The 21,623-nt window shown below is 48.6% G+C and overlaps 1 protein-coding gene across 1 annotated transcript in view; it reads right to left on the bottom strand.

Annotated features, from left to right (window-relative positions):
* Positions 1-1,307: 1,307 nt before the first annotated feature.
* Positions 1,308-21,623, bottom strand: part of LOC310955269 (gamma-enolase) — a 24,499-nt gene continuing 4,183 nt past the window's right edge. Inside the window, exons 2-13 of the mRNA XM_083925071.1 lie at positions 14,031-14,116; positions 13,252-13,347; positions 13,087-13,145; positions 11,708-11,777; positions 11,312-11,445; positions 10,572-10,663; positions 10,323-10,453; positions 9,119-9,316; positions 8,829-9,030; positions 5,837-5,945; positions 5,509-5,567; positions 1,308-2,645 (exon numbers count right to left, since the gene is read on the bottom strand). Coding sequence (XP_083781197.1) covers positions 2,576-2,645; positions 5,509-5,567; positions 5,837-5,945; positions 8,829-9,030; positions 9,119-9,316; positions 10,323-10,453; positions 10,572-10,663; positions 11,312-11,445; positions 11,708-11,777; positions 13,087-13,145; positions 13,252-13,347; positions 14,031-14,115 — 1,305 coding nt within the window. The 5' untranslated portion in view covers position 14,116 and the 3' untranslated portion in view covers positions 1,308-2,575. The remainder of the gene's footprint in view (positions 2,646-5,508; positions 5,568-5,836; positions 5,946-8,828; positions 9,031-9,118; positions 9,317-10,322; positions 10,454-10,571; positions 10,664-11,311; positions 11,446-11,707; positions 11,778-13,086; positions 13,146-13,251; positions 13,348-14,030; positions 14,117-21,623) is intronic.

Here is a 21,623-nt window from a genome sequence, read left to right as displayed (position 1 = left end):
TTTCACCACCAATTTTAGACTTTTCTTCTAGGGCGACCGACCCTCTGAACCCGCCACAGCTCAGCAACAGCAGCTACAGCGACGGGCTGTTTGGTGCTAGCAAAGGGCGCTAACGTTAGCTTGAAGGAGGTAACAGCCAACAGGAAGAAGTTTTAAAGCCTGAAAACAGTCGAGAGAAGATGCAGAAGTCTAGTTTTCTCCCAGAACGTGTTTTTTTTTTTTACCAAAGACCAAAAACTGCCACGTCTTTGATCCCTTAAAGACCTTTTCACACTTTTTACAGACTTATTTTCGTCATCTTTGGACGTCCAGTTCCCGTCTACTGAAGGTGTTGTGTAACTCCAGGCGACGCCCTTTTTTAAAGTTTCCCAAACATCCAAAGTCGGCGTCCGTTTGCCCTCTGTGTAGCAGTTATTTATGGTCCAAATGCAGTCGTCTGTGGACGTCTTTTCATCGTCAATTAGACTCATTTTAGACTTTTTCTCTAGGGCGACCGACCCTCTGAACCCGCCTCAGCTCAGCAACAGCAGCTACAGCGACGGGCTGTTTGGTGCTAGGAGAGGTGCTAACGTTAGCTTGTTGCTCCTGACCTGCATTTTCTGGCACGGTGGTATTGGGCTGTCGGAGAGTTCTGTCATAGGTCAAGAGCGCTCCTGTTCAGGATCACAACGCCATGGTTCTCGGTGAGTGCGTTTATCACTGTACGCGTTGTTAGCTTGTTACCTAGCTAACATAAACGTCATTCTAGAAACAAAACCCACCCAATCGGTGGTGTGGTGGTTAGCACTGTCGCCTCACAGCAAGAGGGTTCCTGGTTTGAATCCCGGCTGGGGTTAGGGTTAAAATTGCCCGTAGATGTGAATGGTTGTCTGTCTCTGTTCGTCTCTATGTGTCCTGTGATAGACTGGCGTCCTGTCCAGGGTGGACCCCGCCTCACGCCCGATGTCAGCTGGGATCGGCTCCAGCCCCCCGCGACCCCGACAGGGACAAGAGGTTGAAGATGAATGAAATGTTGAACTTGCAGTTTTAAAACATCACACCAGTTTTTTATGTTTTTTAACGTGTTTGAGGCGTAAAAATCCCCAAAAACCTGAACTGAAAAAGACACAAAGACAAAAACCTTTTCACTGTGATTGAAATTGTAAATTATCTTTTTATTTCACATATTTTCACATTATTTTCAATGACAAGCATTCATTTACTTCATGTTTTTTTTTTTTTTCTTCTTTTTCAACACGGCTACTCTAAAGACATTCAGAGGGAACGAAGGGGGTCACGTCTTTTTTTTGTTTTTTGTTTTTAGGAGACAAAGGTTTTGGGATTTCAAGCATCAAGGACAAATAATCAGAATCACATCAGGGAAGAAAAAGAGGCTTTTTAGAAACTGAGAGACGGACACGACAGGAAGTGGAGGGGACAGGAAGAGGAGGAGACAGGAAGAGGAGGAGACAGGAAGAGGAGGTGACAGGAAGAGGAGGAGACAGGAAGTGGTGCAGACAGGAAGTGGTGGAGAAGGGAAGTGGGGGAGACAGGAAGAGGAAGGGCTAGGAAGTGGTGGAGACAGGAAGAGGAGGTGACAGGAAGTGGAGGGGATAGGAAGAGGAAGGGCTAGGAAGTGGTGGAGACAGGAAGAGGGGGAGACAGGAAGTGGAGAAAGGAAGAGGAGGAGACAGGAAGTGGCGGAGACAGGAAGAGGAGGGGATAGGAAGAGGTGGAGACAGGAAGAGGAGATGACAGGAAGAGAAGGAGACAGGAAGTGGAGGAGACAGGAAAAGGAGGGGATAGGAAGTGGTGGAGACAGGAAGAGGAGGGGACAGGAAGAGAAGGAGACAGGAAGTGAAGGAGACAGGAAGTGGAAGAGACAGGAAGTGGCGGAGACAGGAAGAGGAGGAGACAGGAAGTGGAGGAGACAGGAAGAGGAGGAGACAGGAAGTGGTGCAGTGCAGGTGCTTCAGTGTCCAGGTGAGAGTGTGTTCACGTGTTTGTTTGTGTGTTGGTTGGTTTTTCACTCCGTCCCTGAAAGCTGCTGTTTAGTGTTTCTTTCTGCGAGTGCGTCGCCCTCCTCTGGTGCTGAAAGTGTTGTTGTTTGTTTTGTTTTGTCATCTCTTTCAGTTTGCGTGCGTCAGTCTACGTGATTCTGTTTAATCTCTACTTATTTATCTGTGTTCTTTACAACAATAATCTGTGTTTTTGCAGGTCTGTCCTCTGGCTGTACATAAACTATCCCTTTAAAACTACAGTAACAGTGCGTGTCTGGCTTATAAATGTCATAGTTTTAATAGTTGCATCTGCTTACTCTATGTGTGTCTGTGTGTGTGTGTGTGTGTGTGTATACAGCATCGTCTCCCTACCTATAAGTCCAGTGCATAATTTATTTATTACATTTTTTTTGCATGGCTCTTTTGCTCGTGTGTTGTTTTGTTGAATCTGTGGGAACTTTGACGGTACACGGCTCCTTCCATGTGTGTCGTGTCTGTCAGTGTGTGTGTGTGTGTGTGTGTGTGTGTGTGTGTGTGTGTGTGTGTGTGTGTGTGTGTGTGTGTGTGTATGTGTGTGAGTCATTCGTCTGTCAGTTTCACAGGGCGCTTGGGTTCCTGAAGTTATGGCCTGCAAAGCGAGCCTGGTCGCCCAGCTCCTCCTCGATCCTGCAGAGAAGCAAAGAGAGAAAAGGGAGAGTGTGTTTTAAAGTGAACTAAAGCTGCTGTCGGCAACTCTGGCAGATCGAGCTGACTCAGTCTAATTTCAAACGTTTACCACCGAGCTCCTCCCTCCCGTCGAGTGCTCGTCAGTGCACGTGCACCAGATTCCTGTAAAATTACAACACGTCTCCTTTCTAGCGTCCGCGACTTAACGCTCCTGAACACAGCGAAGCCAGAAGAACGACTTCCCAACTCAGGGATAAAAGGGATCATCCGAGGAGCACCTGAACGCACCACGAGGGGTGAGAACCTTTTATGCAGTCTATGGTAAGAACCCGAGGGTCGTAAGTGATGTTTGTCCGACCTTACAGGGGAACAAGAAGTCCCTTTGTCCTGACTTTGTTCTTTAAATTCAATCTTTAATATTCAAACTCCACAAACACGTGGATGACAATTTCATTAATAAACAATATTTTGCCATTTCAGCTCGTTTTTTAATCCAAAATGGCGCTCACGCCTCTGGTTCTCACGACCTCTGTGACTCCGCAGGACGTTTGTCACGAGTTGCAAATAAAAATGATAATTCTGTTCGATAAGAAGATATTTTCTTGCTCATGAGGAAGTAAAAAGGCCTCTGCTGCATTCAAGAGATGTACGGAAATTGAACACTTAACGAATCACCATCGCTGCCACAGTATAACGTGTGTGTGTGTGTGTGTGTGTTCATGCTTCACTGCACTGATTAGCGTTTATCGCTGGTTAATGCCGCTGTAAGTCTCTCCCCCTCCACCTCTCCTGCGTCTCCTCAGCAGTCTGATGGGATTACAACACTGAGCCAACCCCATCCCCCCATCCTTGGCTCGGGAACATGGCGTGACACCAGCGCTGCTGTCGCCTGTCACATCAATTATCTCTGTGATGCTGCAGTTAGCGCTAAGTCGAAGGCCTGGACCTGAGGAGCCGTGTTAAACAGCAGCGGGGCCAAATAGGACTCGTTTGGAGCAGAAGATACAAACAATTAAATACTAAATCAATGACTGTCCCTTTAAATTTGAAGTTATTGAGGGTACAATCGAAAACAATCTCTGCGTCCACTGGAAAACCAGGTGCAGCGACTCCAAACGCTGTAGTACCCATGCCAGGCCTGGAGGTGGCGCTGTAACTGCCACAGAAATACACCAACAACAGAGAAGAAGAGACGGGGAGACGCTGTGGAGAATCCAAACACCGGAGAGTTTCTCCAAATCCTCCTCCATCCTAGAGACAAACGTGTCCCTGGTTCTGGTCTTAGTGGAGACTTTGGTGCTGTTCTGGACTCTGATGCACCCTTCACTCTGCAGTTAGTGTCCTCACTGAGCAGAGGGTGCTGCTGGGAGCCCCTTCACTCTGCAGTTAGTGTCCTCACTGAGCAGAGGGTGCTGCTGGGAGCCCCTTCACTCTGCAGTTAGTGTCCTCACTGAGCAGAGGGGGCTGCTGGGAGCCCCTTCACTCTGCAGTTAGTGTCCTCACTGAGCAGAGGGTGCTGCTGGGAACCCCTTCACTCTGCAGTTAGTGTCCTCACTGAGCAGAGGGTGCTGCTGGGAGCCCCTTCACTCTGCAGTTAGTGTCCTCACTGAGCAGAGGGGGCTGCTGGGAGCCCCTTCACTCTGCAGTTAGTGTCCTCACTGAGCAGAGGGGGCTGCTGGGAGCCCCTTCACTCTGCAGTTAGTGTCCTCACTGAGCAGAGGGTGCTGCTGGGAGCCCCTTCACTCTGCAGTTAGTGTCCTCACTGAGCAGAGGGGCCTGCTGGGAGCCCCTTCACTCTGCAGTTAGTGTCCTCACTGAGCAGAGGGGGCTGCTGGGAGCCCCTTCACTCTGCAGTTAGTGTCCTCACTGAGCAGAGGGTGCTGCTGGGAGCCCCTTCCCCGTCCCAAAGCACTCCCAGGCGCCACTTTCTCTCTACAATTAGAGACTTTTCACAGCTTCTTAGAACTGGATTTAGAAACATAGACTAGAGCAGTTTAGCTCCTTATTCAGAGCATCAGGGAAAAGGGAGACATCTGTGCTGGGCCTCATTCAGTCCCATGCATGTGGCTCAGAGTCCAGTTCAGTCAACAGTCTCTGGGTCCGTCTCTGTCCTCTCACGCAGCAGCACTGTTGTTGTTATGTGACGCCGCGGGGTCAGAGGTCGGAGGTCGGGCCATGACGCCGTCCTTTAACAAAGTCTGAGGTTTTGTCCAGACGACAACGCCATGGGGGACGTTTTCCAATTTTCCCACTTTGGGACCTGGTTTCTAAAGATCCTGTTTTCAGGCTCCGATAACGCCGGCTGCTGCGGATGGTCGACTAAACCAGACTAAAGTTGTGCGGTTACGTCTCCGTGTGGACGGCGCTTAAACCAGCAACTCAAGCTCATGTGAAGTTTTGTTATGAGGGGAAGGAGGAAAGTATGAAAGGATGATATAATACGAGAAACAAAGGTCAATAATTGGCAGCGATTGAACAGAAGTGAACCGCGACAGTTAAGTTTAGGCATGAAAACTACCGTAACGTGACCGGTTTAGCCTACAGAAGGTGGCGGTTAGAGTCAGGTGTGAAAACGACTTGGTAAGGATTAGATTAGGATTAGAAAGCTGTGGTTTGGTTTCGTACGTCCAGGACATGAACAGGTGAAAGTCCGGTGTTTTGGGACTCGCCCACCGCACCAACCCACAGAGTCCTGACAGCGCGTTTCTTTCTCCAGTCACAAAAACGTGAAATGCACTTGAAATAAATAAATGCATAAATTGCTGCTTCTGTTCTTAAATGAAGGAAAACTGAACTCTGCTGCTGCATGTTCTCAAAGACATGAACAATAACGTGTGAAGGACGAGGACCGCGGCTCACTGACCTCATGAGCTGGTTGTACTTGGCGAGCCGCTCAGATCTGCAGGGGGCGCCGGTCTTAATCTGCAACACAGAGACGTCACGGGTCATAACAACACTCACCTGTGACGTGTGCGATTAGAATGAGTGCGCGTGTGTGTGTGTGTGTGTGTGTGTGTGTGTGTGTGTGTGTGTGTGTGTGTGTGTGTGTGTGTGTGTGTGTGTGTGTGTGTGTGTGTGTGTGTGTGTGTGTGTGTGTGTGTGTGTGTGTGTGTGTGTGTGTGTGTGTGTGTGTGTGTGTGTGTGTGTGTGTGTGTGTGTGTGTGTGTGTGTGTGTGTGTGTGTGCTTGTACCTGTCCGGTGCAGAGTCCCACCACCAGGTCAGCGATGAAGGTGTCCTCCGTCTCTCCTGAACGATGGCTGACCATCACGCCCCAGCCGTTCGCCTGAGCCAGTTTACACCTGAGAGACAGACGCACGCACACTTTAAAAGACCAAGTTCCTGCGCCCGCACCGTCCACCTGCGTCCTTTAAAACCCTAAGGTTTCACACCTGAGGTAATATATGTTCACTTTTCTATCAGATGGATATTTTTGAGATCAAATGTCTGGAAATCCAAAGTAATACGAGTCGAGTCGAGTCGAGCAGCTTGATGATGAGTCAGCTCCCAAAGTTCGTTATATTCTGCAGCAACCTGTCGATGTTACACTTATTCATCAAACTCACCTCTTCAGAACTGCGTTTGATATTGGATTATGTGTGATTTTTTGGAAATATGTTTATATGTAAAGTGGAGTGTTTTAGGGCGCCCTCCCACTGTGCCTCCGTCCCGTGCCCCGTGCTTTAGGGTACTTGTCCCCCCCTCCAGGCCCGTTTGTACTCACACTACCTGGGCCTCGGAGAATGCTTCTTGCTGCCTATACGTCATCACGCCGTAACACGTCACACGCATTGATGACGTCATGGCGATGCGTGGCTTTGTTTCCAGATCTTTCCGTAGACCTCGGAGTTTTTGTGCGTCTTGTCGACTGTTTTTGAATCTTTTCATCGACCAAATCTGCAGTCAACACTCCACCTCCACATCACACCAACGTGAACCTTTCACCGCCATTGTTTGAAATGAGATTAAAGTAACAAATCTACAAGAATATAAAGTCACAGGTGTCGTTCAACAGGGAGTGTGAAACAAAACACTATATTTCTGACATTTAATCTCATAAATCTGCGACTTTACTTTCCCATAGATATGCTACTTTAAATCTCATGAATATGCAACTTTTTTCTCATAAATCTGCATCTTATTTCTTGTATATTTGCTACTTTAAATCTTGCTAATCTGGTGTTTTGTTTTCATAGATTTGCTACTTTAAGTCTCATAAATCTGCTTCTTTTGTCTCGAAATGTTAGCCCCCTCCCCGGGTCCGTAACTCTTTTATCTCATGCTTGGTCCTAATACGCAGCAACATTACCCTGCGGTCACATTTGAGTTTAAAAAACAAAAACAAGCCCTTCATCCTGCTGAGATTCTGTCAGATTAACGAGGCAGGAAGCGTTTCGTGTGACGGACGCCATCCATCACCTCCCCTGCTTCACTGTCGTTACTCATTGATTCATAACTCTGACGTTTTCTTAAGTCTGACACTGACGACTGATATCAGCAGAGCCGTCAACATCAATCCATCCGACGTCTCAACTTCACTCTCAAAACCGCCCGTCACTTCCTGTCCCTCGTTTATCTCCCGTTGGCGTGCAGCTCAAGGTCAACATGGCTGACAGGTAACGAGTGATGTGACGTGAGCGGAGCAGCTGTGTGTCTCTGTCTCGTCTCAGCCAAGATGGACGACCTTCTCTGCCCGAGGCGGCCATGTTAGTTCATCTGTCTGAGAAGGACCGTCGCCGCGTGTGTTCGCAGCGCAACGTGTGTGACAGCGAGGAGTCGTGTCCGTAGGTGTGTGAGGGAGAGAGAGGCGGGTTATCAGTTTAATAACGGGTTTGACGTTTTTCTACTTTAAGTGGCTTTTTGGCTACTGAAGAGGGCACAAGGAGACAAGAAGAAGGAGACAAGGAGATGAGAATAAGGAGACAAGGAGACGAGAAGAAGGAGACAAGTAGACGAGAAGAAGGAGACAGGGAGACGAGAAGAAGGAGACAAGGAGACGAGAAGAAGGAGACAAGAAGAAGGAGACAAGGACCAAGAAGAAGGAGACGAGGACACGAGAAGAAGGAGACAGGGAGACGAGAAGAAGGAGACAGGGAGACGAGAAGAAGGAGACAAGGAGATGAGAAGAAGGAGACAAGAAGAAGGAGACAAGGACACAAGAAGAAGGAGACAAGGAGACGAGAAGAAGGAGACAAGGAGAAGGAGACAAGGAGACGAGAAGAAGGAGACAAGGAGATGACAAGAAGGACAGTAGTGTACGTAACAAACGCTGTAGTATACGTAGTGTAAAGCGTAGTTGTACGGTGTATAGCGGAGATAGAAAGGCAGCTTTTATACCGTAGAAATCAGACTGGATAGAAAGGACATTCGTGTCTTCCGTGGTCATTTAACTCGTACAAACAAAACGCCGATTGTGCTGAAGTGTTCTCCAGCACAGCAGGAAGTGAGGAGGAGCGATGGTTTGGCTGTTTGACCGAGTGGCAGCAGGTCCGCGGACCGTTGGACCCAGACATGTTGTTATGTGCAGCCAACGCAGCATGAAAACACCGCGGAACCAGCAGCCAGTGGGCGGACTGCTGGCTAGTTAGCTATAGCTCGCTAACTCCGCCGTGCCTCCACACCACGCCGAAAGAACGACTCTCCTCACGTCACTGCTCCACTGCTCGTTTGACCGTTACTCATAACACCTCACCTCCGCGACTCTGCGTAAGCTGTGCTTTTTACGGACGTTAACATTAAAATGGCCGCCACTCTGACCGCTCTGCTACGTGGATTTCGAATGGAAATGTCCTTTCTATCCAATCTAACTCCTGCGGTTTGTTTTAAACCCAGGCTGAACATGCGGTTAGCCCGACGGAAGCATCCAAACTTCCTCACATTAACCCACCAAACGAGCAAAGATGTTTCCATCATGTGTTCACACGTTTGAGGTTCGACCGGCGCTCTTTTAATTACAATTTAATTACGTCATCTACTTCTTAACACCACCGAACTGTTTATCTTAACGAAGCACCACTACTCTGTAGAGACCTACTTCTGTGTTCCCTCGCGCCTCTTTCGCATTATTCCCACAACTCTTTCTGCTTCTACGGAGGAAACGACCTCCGCGAAAGCTGCTCAAAGTGCTCCGGGCGTGGTACTTTTGCAGCTGCGCGTGTTGGTGTGTGTGCAGAAACACGACGTACGCCTGTATGGCCTCGGTGACGGAGCCGATCTGGTTGACTTTGAGCAGCAGGCAGTTGCAGGCTCGCTCCTCCGCAGCCTTCTCTATCCTCTTGGGGTTGGTCACCGTCAGGTCGTCCCCCACCACCTGGATCCCCACCCGGGCCGTCAGACGGGACCAGGCCTCCCAGTCGTCCTGGTCGAACGGATCCTCGATGGACACCACTGGGGGGGAGGAGGGAGGGGCAAAGTGAATCAAAGGTGTTTTATCTCTGGGTGAAGATGCACAGAGACGTCCCACCGTGGAGCTCACCTGGGTAGTTGTTGACGAAGCCCTGGTAGATGTCGGCCAGCTCCTCTCCGGAGATGTGTCTGGAGGAATCAGGTGGGGATTTGAAGTCCAGGTCGTATTTGCCCTCGCGGTAAAACTCCGAGGCGGCCACGTCCATCCCCACCACCACCTTCTCCGTGAAGCCGGCCTTCTCTATGGCCGTCTGCAGCAGATCCAGAGCTGGAGAGGGAGGAAGTTCAGAATAAGCCATGAAACGCTTCTTTAGGGGACGGAGAGGGCTTAACGGGGTCAGGGGCCCACAGCGTCAGGGGCCCACAGGGTCAGGGGCCCGAAGTGTCAGGGGAGTCAGGGGCCCACAGCGTCAGGGGAGTCAGGGGCCCACAGGGTCAGGGGCCTGAAGTGTCAGGGGCCCACAGCGTAAGGGGCCCACAGGGTCAGGGGAGTCAGGGGCCTGAAGTGTCAGGGGCCCACAGCGTAAGGGGCCCACAGGGTCAGGGGAGTCAGGGGCCTGAAGTGTCAGGGACCCACAGCGTCAGGGGCCTGAAGTGTCAGGGGCCCACAGCGTAAGGGGCCCACAGGGTCAGGGGCCCACAGGGTCAGGGGATTTAGGGGCCCACAGTGTCAGGGGCGTCAGGGGCCCACGGGGTCAGGGGCCCACAGGGTCAGGGGATTTAGGGGCCCACAGTGTCAGGGGCGTCAGGGGCCCAAGGGGTCAGGGGCCAACAGTGTCAGGGGATTTAGGGGCCCACAGTGTCAGGGGATTTAGGGGCCCACAGTGTCAAGGGATTTAGGGGCCCACGGGGTCAGGGGCCCACAGTGTCAGGGGCGTCAGGGGCCCACAGTGTCAAGGGATTTAGGGGCCCACAGTGTCAGGGGCCCAAATGTCACTCAAAGAAATACTTGCCGACCGAGAAGAGATGCAACACGACCACAGAGAAAAATACAATGACTATAAAGAAACACAGGAGACAAGGAGGTGAAACAAGGAGACAAGGAGGTGAAACAAGGAGACAAGGAAACGTGATGATGAGAGGAAACAGAGGGGAGAGAAGAGGAAAGGAGAGAAGAGGAGACAAGGAGATGAAACAAGACAAGAGGAGGATACAAAGAGATGAAAGGTAACAAGGAAAGGAAACAAGGAAAGGAGGGAAGATGAAAAGAGAGAAGAGAGAGGAGAAAAACAGACCACAGAAAAAAGTGAATGTAACGGACGCCGCACGCTCACCCTCACTGTTCTCCAGGATGTTGGGAGCGAACCCGCCCTCGTCTCCCACGTTGGTGGCGTCCTGGCCGTACTTCTCCTGGATCACGCCCTTCAGCGTGTGGTACAACTCCGATCCTATCCTCAACGCCTCCCTGAGAGACGGGAGAGGGAGAGAGAGGACGCCAACGTCAGGAGAGGACGCCAACGTCAGCAGAGGACGCCAGAAAGGTTGAAACGACTGAATCTAAATGTTTTTAAAGCGATTCTTACTTGAAAGACTCGGCTCCAACGGGAAGAACCATGAACTCCTGCATCGCCAGTTTGTTTCCTGCATGAGATCCTCCGTTTATCACGTTAAAGGCCTGAGGAGACGAGGAGACGAGAGGAGGAGGGGAGGAGAGGAGAGGAGAGGAGGAGGGGAGAGGAAGAGAGGAGAGGAGACGAGGAGAGGAGAGGAAGAGAGGAGAGGAGACGAGACGAGAGGAGAGGAGCGGAGGAGGAGACGTGAGGAGGAGGGGAGGAGAGGAAGAGAGAAGGAGACGTGAGGAGGAGAGGAGGAGAGGAGGAGACAAGAGGGGGAGATGAGAGGAGACGAGAGGGGGAGGAGAGGAGACGAGAGGAGGAAGAGGGGAGGAGGAGAGGAGATGTGAGGAGGAGAGGAGGAGGGGAGGAGGAGAGGAGACGAGGAGACGAGATGAGGAGACAAGGAGATGAGTACGGGAGACAAAAGAGTAGAGGAAATGAGTCAAGGAAATGAGGAGATGAGGAGAGGAGACAAGGAAACAAGGAGATGAGGAGAGGAGACAAGGAAACAAGGAGATGAGGAGAGGAGACAAGGAGACAAGGAGATGAGGAGAGGAGACAAGGAAACAAGGAGATGAGGAGAGGAGACAAGGAGACAAAGGCAGAAACATGGAGAGGGGAAAAAAACTAAATCATTGAAAGTTTCTGTCTTTATGAGAAAAGATGAATAAATAAATGCCATTAAAGGTCGTGGGTTCGATTCTTACAGGAACGGGCAGCACCAGCTCTGTGTTCCCGGCCAGGTCGGCTATGTGGCGGTACAGGGGGACGTCCTTCTGCGCGGCGCCGGCCTTACAGATGGACAGGGACACGCCCAGGATGGCGTTGGCCCCGAACTGAGCTGTGGGACAGGAAACAGGAAGTGCATGCTCTTAGTGTGTGTGTGTGTGTGTGTGTGTGTGTGTGTGTGTGTGTGTGTGTGTGTGTGTGTGTGTGTGTGTGTGTGTGTGTGTGTGTGTGTGTGTGTGTGTGTGTGTGTGTGTGTGTGTGTGTGTGTGTGTGTGTGTGTGTGTGTGTGTGTGTGTGTGTGTGTGTGTGTGTGTGTGTGTGTGTGTGTGTGTGTGTGACTCTGAAGACCACGTGCTGCTCTCAGTTTGACCCACATTTGTTTTCCGTGCCGTCCATCTCGATCATCATGTTGTCCAACTGCTCCTGCTCCACCACGCTGATGCCCTGCACACGCACACACACACACACACACACACACACACACACGCACACACACTTATTAAACCACTGTTAACACTCTTAACCTTGAACATTTTGGTGCTTTTCTGAAACATTTCTCCTCCCAACTCCTCACAAACGGCCTTTTTGACACGACCTTTGGCGTCACATGGAATGGTTGGTTTTAGTGAACAGGCCCATAAAATGTTGCTGAAAAAATTTAAAACGACCATTAAGAGACGCTAAATGACTGAAAATAGACACAAAACGACCACATAAACTAAAAACAACTACAAAGACATGCCAAATGATTCAAAATAGATGTAAAATGACCACAGAGAGAAACAAAACGAGAATACAGAAACGTAAAACGTCTAAAAATAGATGCAAAACACCTCAAAAAGATGTAAAACCACAACAAAAATGATGCAAAATGACTAAAAATAGATGTAAAACCACCACAAAAAGATGCAAAATGACTTAAAATAGATGCAAAACCACCACAAAAAGATGCAAAATGACTAAAAATAGATGCAAAACCACCACAAAAAGATGCAAAATGACTAAAAATAGATGCAAAACCACAACAAAAATGATGCAAAATGACTAAAAATAGATGCAAAACCACCACAAAAAGATGCAAAATGACTAAAATAGATGCAAAACCACCACAAAAAGATGCAAAATGACTAAAAATAGATGCAAAACCAGCACAAAAAGATGCAAAATGACTAAAAATAGATGCAAAACCAGCACAAAAAGATGCAAAATGACTAAAAATAGATGCAAAATAATAAATAAGACATACAAAACAACTGAAAATGGAAAAAAATGTCCTCAAATCTACTAAAAGTTGAGTGGGGGCCTCTTACACACCCTTCTTCCTCCCGTACTTCATGAAAATCCTTTCCTGACACCTCTTTTTAAACTGAGTCAGTCTCGTACATTATACACACACACACACACACACTCATTCACAGTTCCTCTCTCACACACACACACACACACACACACACACACACGTTATCGTCATCTCTCACTCACAGTATCTCTGAAAGCACTTTATCTTATATCAACGCTTCCTGTTTGTCATCGATGGACTGAACCTGCGTGTCCTGTCGCCTGCTGCACACGGTCCTCACTGATTAAAGCCCCTTTCACACTGAAACCCTGAACTCATCGAGACGCGACCTCCAGGACGCATGTGCGAACGCAAAGCTCTGTATCAGTCTGAACTCTGCTGCAGAGCGTGTGTAACTCTACCTTTGACTTCGGTCACTGACGAACATACTGCGTGAAGGTTGTGGTGACTTACGGAGGCTATGAGGGCCGGTCCCAGAGTGTCGTTGATGTGTCCGACCGCTTTCAAAACTCCTGCAAGAGAAGACAGAGAAGAAAGAGAAGGGCGTTGAAATTCTGCAGCAAGTGGAGGAGAAGCGGGACCGTAGCGACTATCGTTCGATCCCTCTGCTCGCCGTACCTTTGCCCTTGTAGCGGCTCTTGTCTCCATCTCGGAGCTCCAGCGCCTCGTAGATCCCCGTGGACGCTCCGCTGGGCACCGCGGCCCTGAACAGACCTGGGAGTCACACAGACGGAGAGAAAGAAGAGGAGTTTTCAAACGCAGCGTCTCTGTGCCGCCGTCGGATCGAGTCCGGTCCGACGCGGTTCCTGGGCGATCGTTTGTTACACATTCAGTTCTCAGATCACTTTTGATGTCGTTATGAGCATTGATGATTCTAAAATCACCCGTAGGTGTGAATGGTTGTCTGTCTCTGTTCGTCTCTATGTGTCCTGTGATAGACTGGCGTCCTGTCCAGGGTGGACCCCGCCTCACGCCCGATGTCAGCTGGGATCGGCTCCAGCCCCCCGCGACCCCGACAGGGACAAGCGGTTGAAGATGAATGAATTATCTCGTCTGTTTCTTGTTATTTACCTTTACTTTTTCATGATTTGGATGTTATGCAGTCGTTAGTTTAACTTGTTTTTTTGGTAACTAAAGCCTGACCTCTTTATCTTCTGATCCACGAGACGCCCTGATCATCAGTTCAGTGAGCGCTGACTGATCTGGACAGAGGTCAAATGAAGGTCGTTCGGTGTCAGACACAGTTTTACGGTTAAAGCGCAGACGTCGACGCGCTGCTAAACGCTTCCTGGTAAATGTGTGACGTGATGGACCCGAGCAGACGCCCCTAACACCGTGTCATCCGCTCTGTTCTTCTGCTCCCTCTGATATTTGCAGACGGGCTCGGCGGCGGTCACCTTTCTCTGTGCGAAGGTCCACTTCCACTGTGGGGTTTCCTCGGGAGTCCAAGATCTCCCTGGCAACGATGCTGACGATCGACATCCTGAGAGACAGAGAAGAAGAAGAGGCGCGGTTAGGAACGAGTGCAGATGCGTTGGTTCTGTTCGGACAGAGGAAGTGTTCAGGTCGAACGGAAGAAGAGGAGAGGAATGAAAGAGATGTCATGGGTAAAGAGATCTATTTTTACATCACACACACACACACACGCACGCACGGACCACACACACACACACACACACATACACGGTCTACATACAATAAGCCGTTGAGGCCGAGACTATTAACGGAGAAATCCAGGAGTCGCTAACAGCAGGACGTGGCTAACAGTGATTAGCTTGGGGCAGCACGGTGAAGGCATTCAAAGGTCTTTTTTAACCACTAATGCTGCTGAAAATAACAGCAAACCTCTGCAGCAGCATGAGAAGAGTCCCTACACACACAACAAAGCATCATCCAGACCTCTCAGATCCTCTGGGACAGGTCTGCTCCGTGCCCGCAGAGTCAGGACTAAACATGGGACAGCTCTCCCCCCACACTACCTGGGCCTCGGAGAATGCTTCTTGCTGCCTATACGTCATCACGCCGTAACACGTCACACGCATTGATGACGTCATGGCGATGCGTGGCTTTGTTTCCAGATCTTTCCGTAGACCTCTGAGTTTTTGTGCGTCTTGTCGACTGTTTTTGAATCTTTTCATCGACCAAATCTGCAGTAAACACTCCACCTCCGCATCACACCAACGTGAACCTTTCACCGCCATTGTTTGAAATGTCCTCGCATGGTCCCTCCTTCTTTTTTCTACGTCCCAACAGGCGCACAGGAAATGACCTCAGAAGCGCCGTAGGCCTCGTGCTCGTACACGTGCGCACACTCATGCTCGTACACGTGCAAACGTGCTTTACTAAAGCCCACCTCTCCCAAACGGGCCGTGGACGGCAAGCGTGCCGCTCCTAGACGCGGTACGGTTGCACTCACACTGATCAAAGGAACCAGACTTTACCCTTTGGGCACGGTACGGAGGCACAGTGTGAGTCCGCCCTCAGTGAAGACTTTCCTGTTTGCCGCTGCCTTTCAGTGAACTTCATGAACACTTACTTACAAATGTATTCTTTCTTTGAAGGGAGAGTGAAGTGAATCTTCCCATGATGCACCGGTAACAAGTAAGAGAGTATTTCTGTAGTCTTATCTTAACAGCTGCTTCTCTGCGTCCTGTAAAGTCACCAGAGGCTGTAATTTGGCTTCTTAAATAACTATTAACATGCAACGATGTCACTTCCTTTCTTCCTCACAGCCTGAAACTCTGCTCCCCTGTGTTGTCTCTGCACAAACCATCTGTTCAAACTAGAACGTGACAGAGCTGCGGTCTCTGTCGGCGTCTACGCGTCTTTAAAATAGACTTTAACGTGGTTAAATAAAGTGTGCTGCTGTCACGGTCGCTGCAGGTTCACTGCTGTTTACTGTGATTCTGCTTCTTCCCCCAGGAGCGGCGGCTCGGAAAGATCCTGCAGTGCTGAAGCAGGAGAGATCCGTCTCCGGGCGCCGTTCCACACTTAGAGAAACAGCCCTGCCGCAAGAGCCTCCGCCTAAGTAGGTTAGTGCACGGCAGCACGAGGCTTTCCTTAATTAGAAAATCACAAACACTCACAAGATGTAGGTCATCTTTGTGGTGATGCGTGGTCGACGTGTACGTGAGTCACATTACGACCAAACAGCCGCACAGTTAAGACCAACTTCAACTTCATTAGTTCAAATAATGATGTTTGCATCTATTTTTAGTCATTTTGCATCTTTTTGTGGTAGTTTTGCATCTGTTTTTAGTCATTTTGTATGTTTTTAATAATCCCAGGGGGAAATTGTTTAAAGAGACGCAAAACGACTGAAAATAGATGCAAAACAGTCACAGCAGCGCAAAACGACGACAAAATGACCACAATGCAATGCAAAATACTACACATGGTCATAAAAAGACACACAAAGGTGCAAAATGAGGTGCAAAACAACTAGAAATAGACGGAAAAAGGCAACAAAAAGACACAAAACGACCACATAGAAGAGTAATACGACTACAAGGATGTAGATGCCTGCGTCACCCTGACATCTAACACCGACCCGAACCTCAGGACATTCTGACCTTCGTCCTCACTGTCGTTTCTCTCTCATCCTCCTACTCTGTGGGTGTTTCCCCTCTTTCTACCTCATTACTTATAAAAAGCTTATAAAAAGAGACACAAAGGTGCAAAACAAGGTGCAAAATGACCAGAAATGAACAAAAAAGACACAAAACGACCACATAGAAAAGTAAAATGACTACAAAGAGACGCAAAATTGTGGGGAAATTGTTTAAAGAGACGCAAAACGACTGAAAGTAGATGCAAAACAATCACAGCAGCGCAAAACGACGACAAAATGACCACAATGCAATGCAAAATACTACGAATGGCCCTCAAAAGAGACACAAAGGTGCAAAAGAAGGTGCAAAATGTCAACAATTTCAGGACATCAGGACATTCTGAGCTTCGTCCTCAGTGTCGTTCCCCTCTCATCCACCTCCTCCGTGGGTGTTTCCCCTCTTTCTACCTCATTGATATTCGAGGCACGCAGCGCTGCAACGGTACGTCGACAGAAAGGACTTTGATGCTTTTACCCTCGTCTCCCTGCTCTATGAATACTTCATCGATCTGAGAGGAGCTCGACCCGGCCGTGACTGTCCCGAGGCCGTCCTTTTGCAAACGCAGCGACAGAGCAAAGGGCGTGTCACCGCGTCTCTACTCGTCCTCCCTCTTTAGCGTGCATCAAAGCAAGACTACGCGCTGCTGCCAACAGAGACACACAGAGGGGACGCCGCCTGAAGCCAAATCTGCGGGGAAATGAAAGTTTGGAGGATGCAATGATTCAGAGCTTCATCACAGCAGACGTTTAGAGTCATCAGCGTTAAGTGCAGGTTTGAATAAGGACATTAATGATGGCTCGGCTCCATTAAGGTGTGCCTGGAAGACGACGCATACAGCATCGGTTTAGTTGCTGCAGTCCTGGAAGAAGTACTCAGATTTTCTTTTATTCATTACTGTTCAAGAAAAAGGGAACATTTTATACCAAGAGGTTGATTACTGACATTAAGACAGTGTATTTAATATGTAAATTAGACATCATCGAATGCAAACTTTGGCTGAATTTATAAGAAATCTACCAAAAAAAGCCAGAAAATCCTAAAATCAGTGCATAAAAAAACTGCTTTTACAACGATTTTGCTCAGGAGCAATACGATGAATACGAGAAATGAGAAATGACACCTTGGGCTGAAAAGATCTCCCTATTTTCCACAACCCAATGTTGGCGAGCGCGTCCCGTCGCCTACAGTTTCTTCATTCATGTGCAGAATCTGTTTGAAGAGATTACTATCTTGCTTTTCTCGCACCGTGCCGATCACAGGAAACAAGACGTAACCAAAGTCGTCACGTGTCTGTGGGTTCCTACGGGAGTGTGTGGCTGAAGCAGAAGTTCTTACAGCAAAAACCAAACCTCTGCAACTTTCCGCAAGTCGGTTTATACGGAAGAAAACACACAAACGGTCGCCGCTCTGACTCTTCCGCTACGTTGGGTTGAACGGGAATATCCTCTTTATCCAGTTTGACTCCTGTGCTCGCAGATATCCTTTATGTACCTTTATACACCATTTAATGTCTTATTTTGAAACTTTTTCATATATAAGGCGCTCCGCACTATAAGGCGCATAGAACAGACGCTACAGTCGAGGCTGGGGTTACGTTCTGCATCCATTAGATGGAGCTGATCTAAAGGGAACGTCAACACAACAGTCAGGGGAGGTCGTCTTGTTGCTTCCTCCACTTCGGCACCATTGATTGGTTCATGTTCAACTCTCTGGCTGCTGCTCTATTCCCGTGTTCTGCTGCGTGACTAATGGCCTTGAGTGTAAACTCTGCGTCGTAAGCGTGTCTCTTAACAGGAGCCATTTTGGGCTCTTTACACAAACACACACATGGAAATGAAACGGCACGCTTCACGCAGTCGTATATCTCAACATGCACCGCGCGTTACTTCTTCTACGGGGGAAAATAGAGTCGGCGGCTGCTCACCATAGTTGGAGACCTGTTGTGGCTCAATATTGGTCCATTAATAAGGAGCACCGGGTTATAAGGAGCACTGTCGGCTTTAGAGACATTTGAAGGTTTTTAGGTGCAACTTATAGTGCGGAGAATACGGTACTTTCATGATCACTTTCATAACGTGCTTTAATTTCCCATCACACATTTAAATGATGTTTTGTCTTCTCGTCCCTTCATTTCCTTTTGTTTCTTCACACTTTGAACCCCGTAAAACCCGTCTTAATGCAGCACTGTGATCAGAGCAACGACCACCTGAGTCGACTGACGCGTCTCCTGAGGATACGGATATTTAACGTCTCTCTTTCTTTCTGTAACCTTTGTTCTTTTGTTGTCACGTTGCCTCCGTGATTCTCCTGACTCTGAATGCAAACACATCCTGTTCGTGTTTTTATAAAAACCCTCTTGGAGACATTAAACGCTGCACGTCTCTATCTCTCGCTCGCCTCCCTGTCCTCTTTCTTCTCCTGCGCTGGGACACGAATTCCCCCGTGTGTTGCTTTTTAACCTGGCTGCGAAATCACACCGCTCCTCTTGTCTTTCTCTGATCCCGTCCTCTAACTCCTCTGCTCAGCACTCCTCCACCCCACACGTGATTTCCATCTATTTTCCCCCCCTCGCTCTTAGTCAATTACAATGTCGTCGACCTGCCGATTCGTGCTTATTCAGGTGAAGCGAGGGGGGGGGGGGGGGGGGGTGAACGCGTCAGCAGAAAGTGTGAAACGTACAAACGGTGCTCAGCAGAAGAAAGAGCAGATAAGGTGTCTGACAGGAACTTCCACACACGCAGAGTCAAGGGGATGGATGCGTGGGTGAGCTTCTCTTCTGCCCTCTATGAAGTTTATGCTCTCTCTCTCTCTCTCTCTCTCTCTCTCTCTCTCTCTCTCTCTCTCTCTCTCTGTCTCCCTCTCTCTCTCTGGTGTTGTTTTGAAACCCCACCCTAGAGTGCTGCAGTTTTCCAAAGTTCCTCCTGAAGGGTGGAGCAGCAGAAAAAAGGACGCCTGCACGGTTTTACATCATCTCTCCTCTTGTTCCCGCATCAAAGCAGACGTTTTGACAGTGAATGCGTTGCATCAGCCCCTTTCACACGCACTGCAACGCTAAAACTCTACGGACGTTACACTGTCAGACTGAACATCAGAGCTGCTCATTGTGCGCAGAAGTCACAGCGATCGAGCGGGTGCGACGACGACGTTTCTATCAAAGAAGAACACCATTGGGCACGGGCGCCACCATTTAACTAATGACACGCCATAGCAACAAGTGTGCTAGCCATAATTGGGGTAAATGATGCTGCACTTTCGTATCTGCCACTGGCTGCTGAACTGTCATTGTGCGGAGAAGTCACAGCGATCGAGCGGGTGCGTTGACGACGTTTCTATAAGAGAAGAATCTCCGTTGGGTGAAGAAGGACGAGTTACACCAGAGGTCAGCATCATTGGGCACGGGCGCCACCATTTAACCAATGACACGCCATAGCAACAAGTGTGCTAGCCATATTTGGGGGAATGACGTTGCGCTTTCGTATCGGCCACTGGCTGCTGAACTGTCTGTCTGACGCCACACTTGGTTTAACTAAAAAAGACTCGAGGACTGGTGATGTGTCGTGCTTCCAACCCTTTGTTGAACAGTGGGTGTCATCTAATGGGCTCAGATAATAAAGAAAATACTTCACGCAGCTTCATGAAGCTTTGTTTGGACATCACGACCTTTTCCCCGACCTTCTGCTTTCGCGAAGACCCGCCCAACTCTGTCTCTGATTGGCCAGTACACACTGTCTTCAGGAGCAGGCGCGGTTGACGTTGATACGGCACACTGAGTTACAAGAAACTGTAAAAATGGCACTAATATCAAAAAGGTTGCCAACCCTGATTTACACAAACACACCAACGGAATCTAACTGGAGAGACGATGAGATTCAGGATTCAGTCGTTTATGACAAAATTATGAACCGGGAATTTCACACAGTGTGCATGGTTTCATACTTTGTTGTGTGTTCAATGAACGAACCTACTGAGATCTTGACTCACAAATAGACACAAAACAAGCAAAAGCGTAAATGTACCAATTACAAACGACAGCTACAGACGCATAACGACCACATTTAAAAACAAAACAACTAAAACTAGATGCTAAACGACTACGAAGAGACACAAAGTAATCCCAGAATGACCACATGGAGGTGAAAAACACTAAAAATGGTGTTAAAATGAGATGTGAAAACATGCAAATGACCCAGAGTGGCTACAAAGAGACTCAAAAGGACTACAAAGAAAACTTAAACGACTACAAAATGAGACACAAAGGTGCAAAACAAGGTGCAAAACGACAAAAAATGACCATAAGGCAGTGCAAAATACTGCAAACGCTTATAAAAAGAGACACAAAAGGTGAAAAATGACTAAAAATGGACGTAAAACGGCAACAAAAAGAAACAAAACGACCGCATAGAGTAGTTGTAGTTGTAGTAAAATGACTACAAAGAGACGCAAAATCAGAATCAGAATCAGAAGTACTTTAATAATCCCCGGGGAAAAATTGTTTAAAGAGACGCAAAACGACTGAAAAAAGATGCAAAACAATCACAGCAACGCAAAACGACGATAAAATGACCACAATGCAATGCAAAATACTACAAATGGCCCTAAAAAGAGACACAAAGGTGCAAAACGAGGTGCAAAACAATCACAGCAACGCAAAACGACTACAAATGCAATGCAAAATACTACACAAGGTCATCAAAAGAGACCCAAAATAACCACAAATGACCCAAAATGACCAAAAGTCAGCGCAAAAATACTATGAATGGCCCTAAAAAGAGACACAAAGGTGTAAAACAACTAGAAATAGACGCAAAAAGGCAACAAAAAGACACAAAACGACCACGTAAAAAGGGAAATACGACTACAGGGAGACGCAAAAGGACTAAAAGTCGACTCTTTGAGTTTGGGTGTTCCCTTGCAGACGGGTCGGGGGGGTGGGGGGGGCTGCATAACCAAACTTCATCCTGTTCTCATTAATTCCCACTTTGTGTCATTTGAGTGTCAGTCGTGCATGCGTGACACCAGCAGGTGTTCCTCCATATTTGCTGCACGCACTCGTCTCATATCCGTAAACACATGTTCCCCCCGTCGCCACATTAGCAAACATCCCCTAACTCCTGTCCTCGCTCCTCTCCCTTCCTCCGTCTCCGCCCCGTGTCTGTTAGCGCCGAGGGTTACATAAGCTCCACAGCAGCGGCGGAGAGAGGGAGGACACCCATGAACGCACCGCACCGCACCACACCACACCTACCGGAGAGACTGCAGTGCTCAGCAGAAAACACAGCAGCACTGAAAACACAACACGTGAGGGGGCGAGTCGGGAGAGAGAGGGATGGAGAGAGAGGGATGGAGAGAGAGGGATGGAGAGAGGGATGGAGGCACGCG

The sequence above is a fragment of the Echiichthys vipera genome (genome assembly GCF_963691815.1).
Source record: "Echiichthys vipera genome assembly, chromosome: 13".
Taxonomy (NCBI): Eukaryota; Metazoa; Chordata; class Actinopteri; order Perciformes; family Trachinidae; genus Echiichthys; species Echiichthys vipera.
The sequence above is the reverse complement of the archived record's forward strand: the minus strand, read 5'-3'. Positions and strand labels throughout refer to the sequence as shown.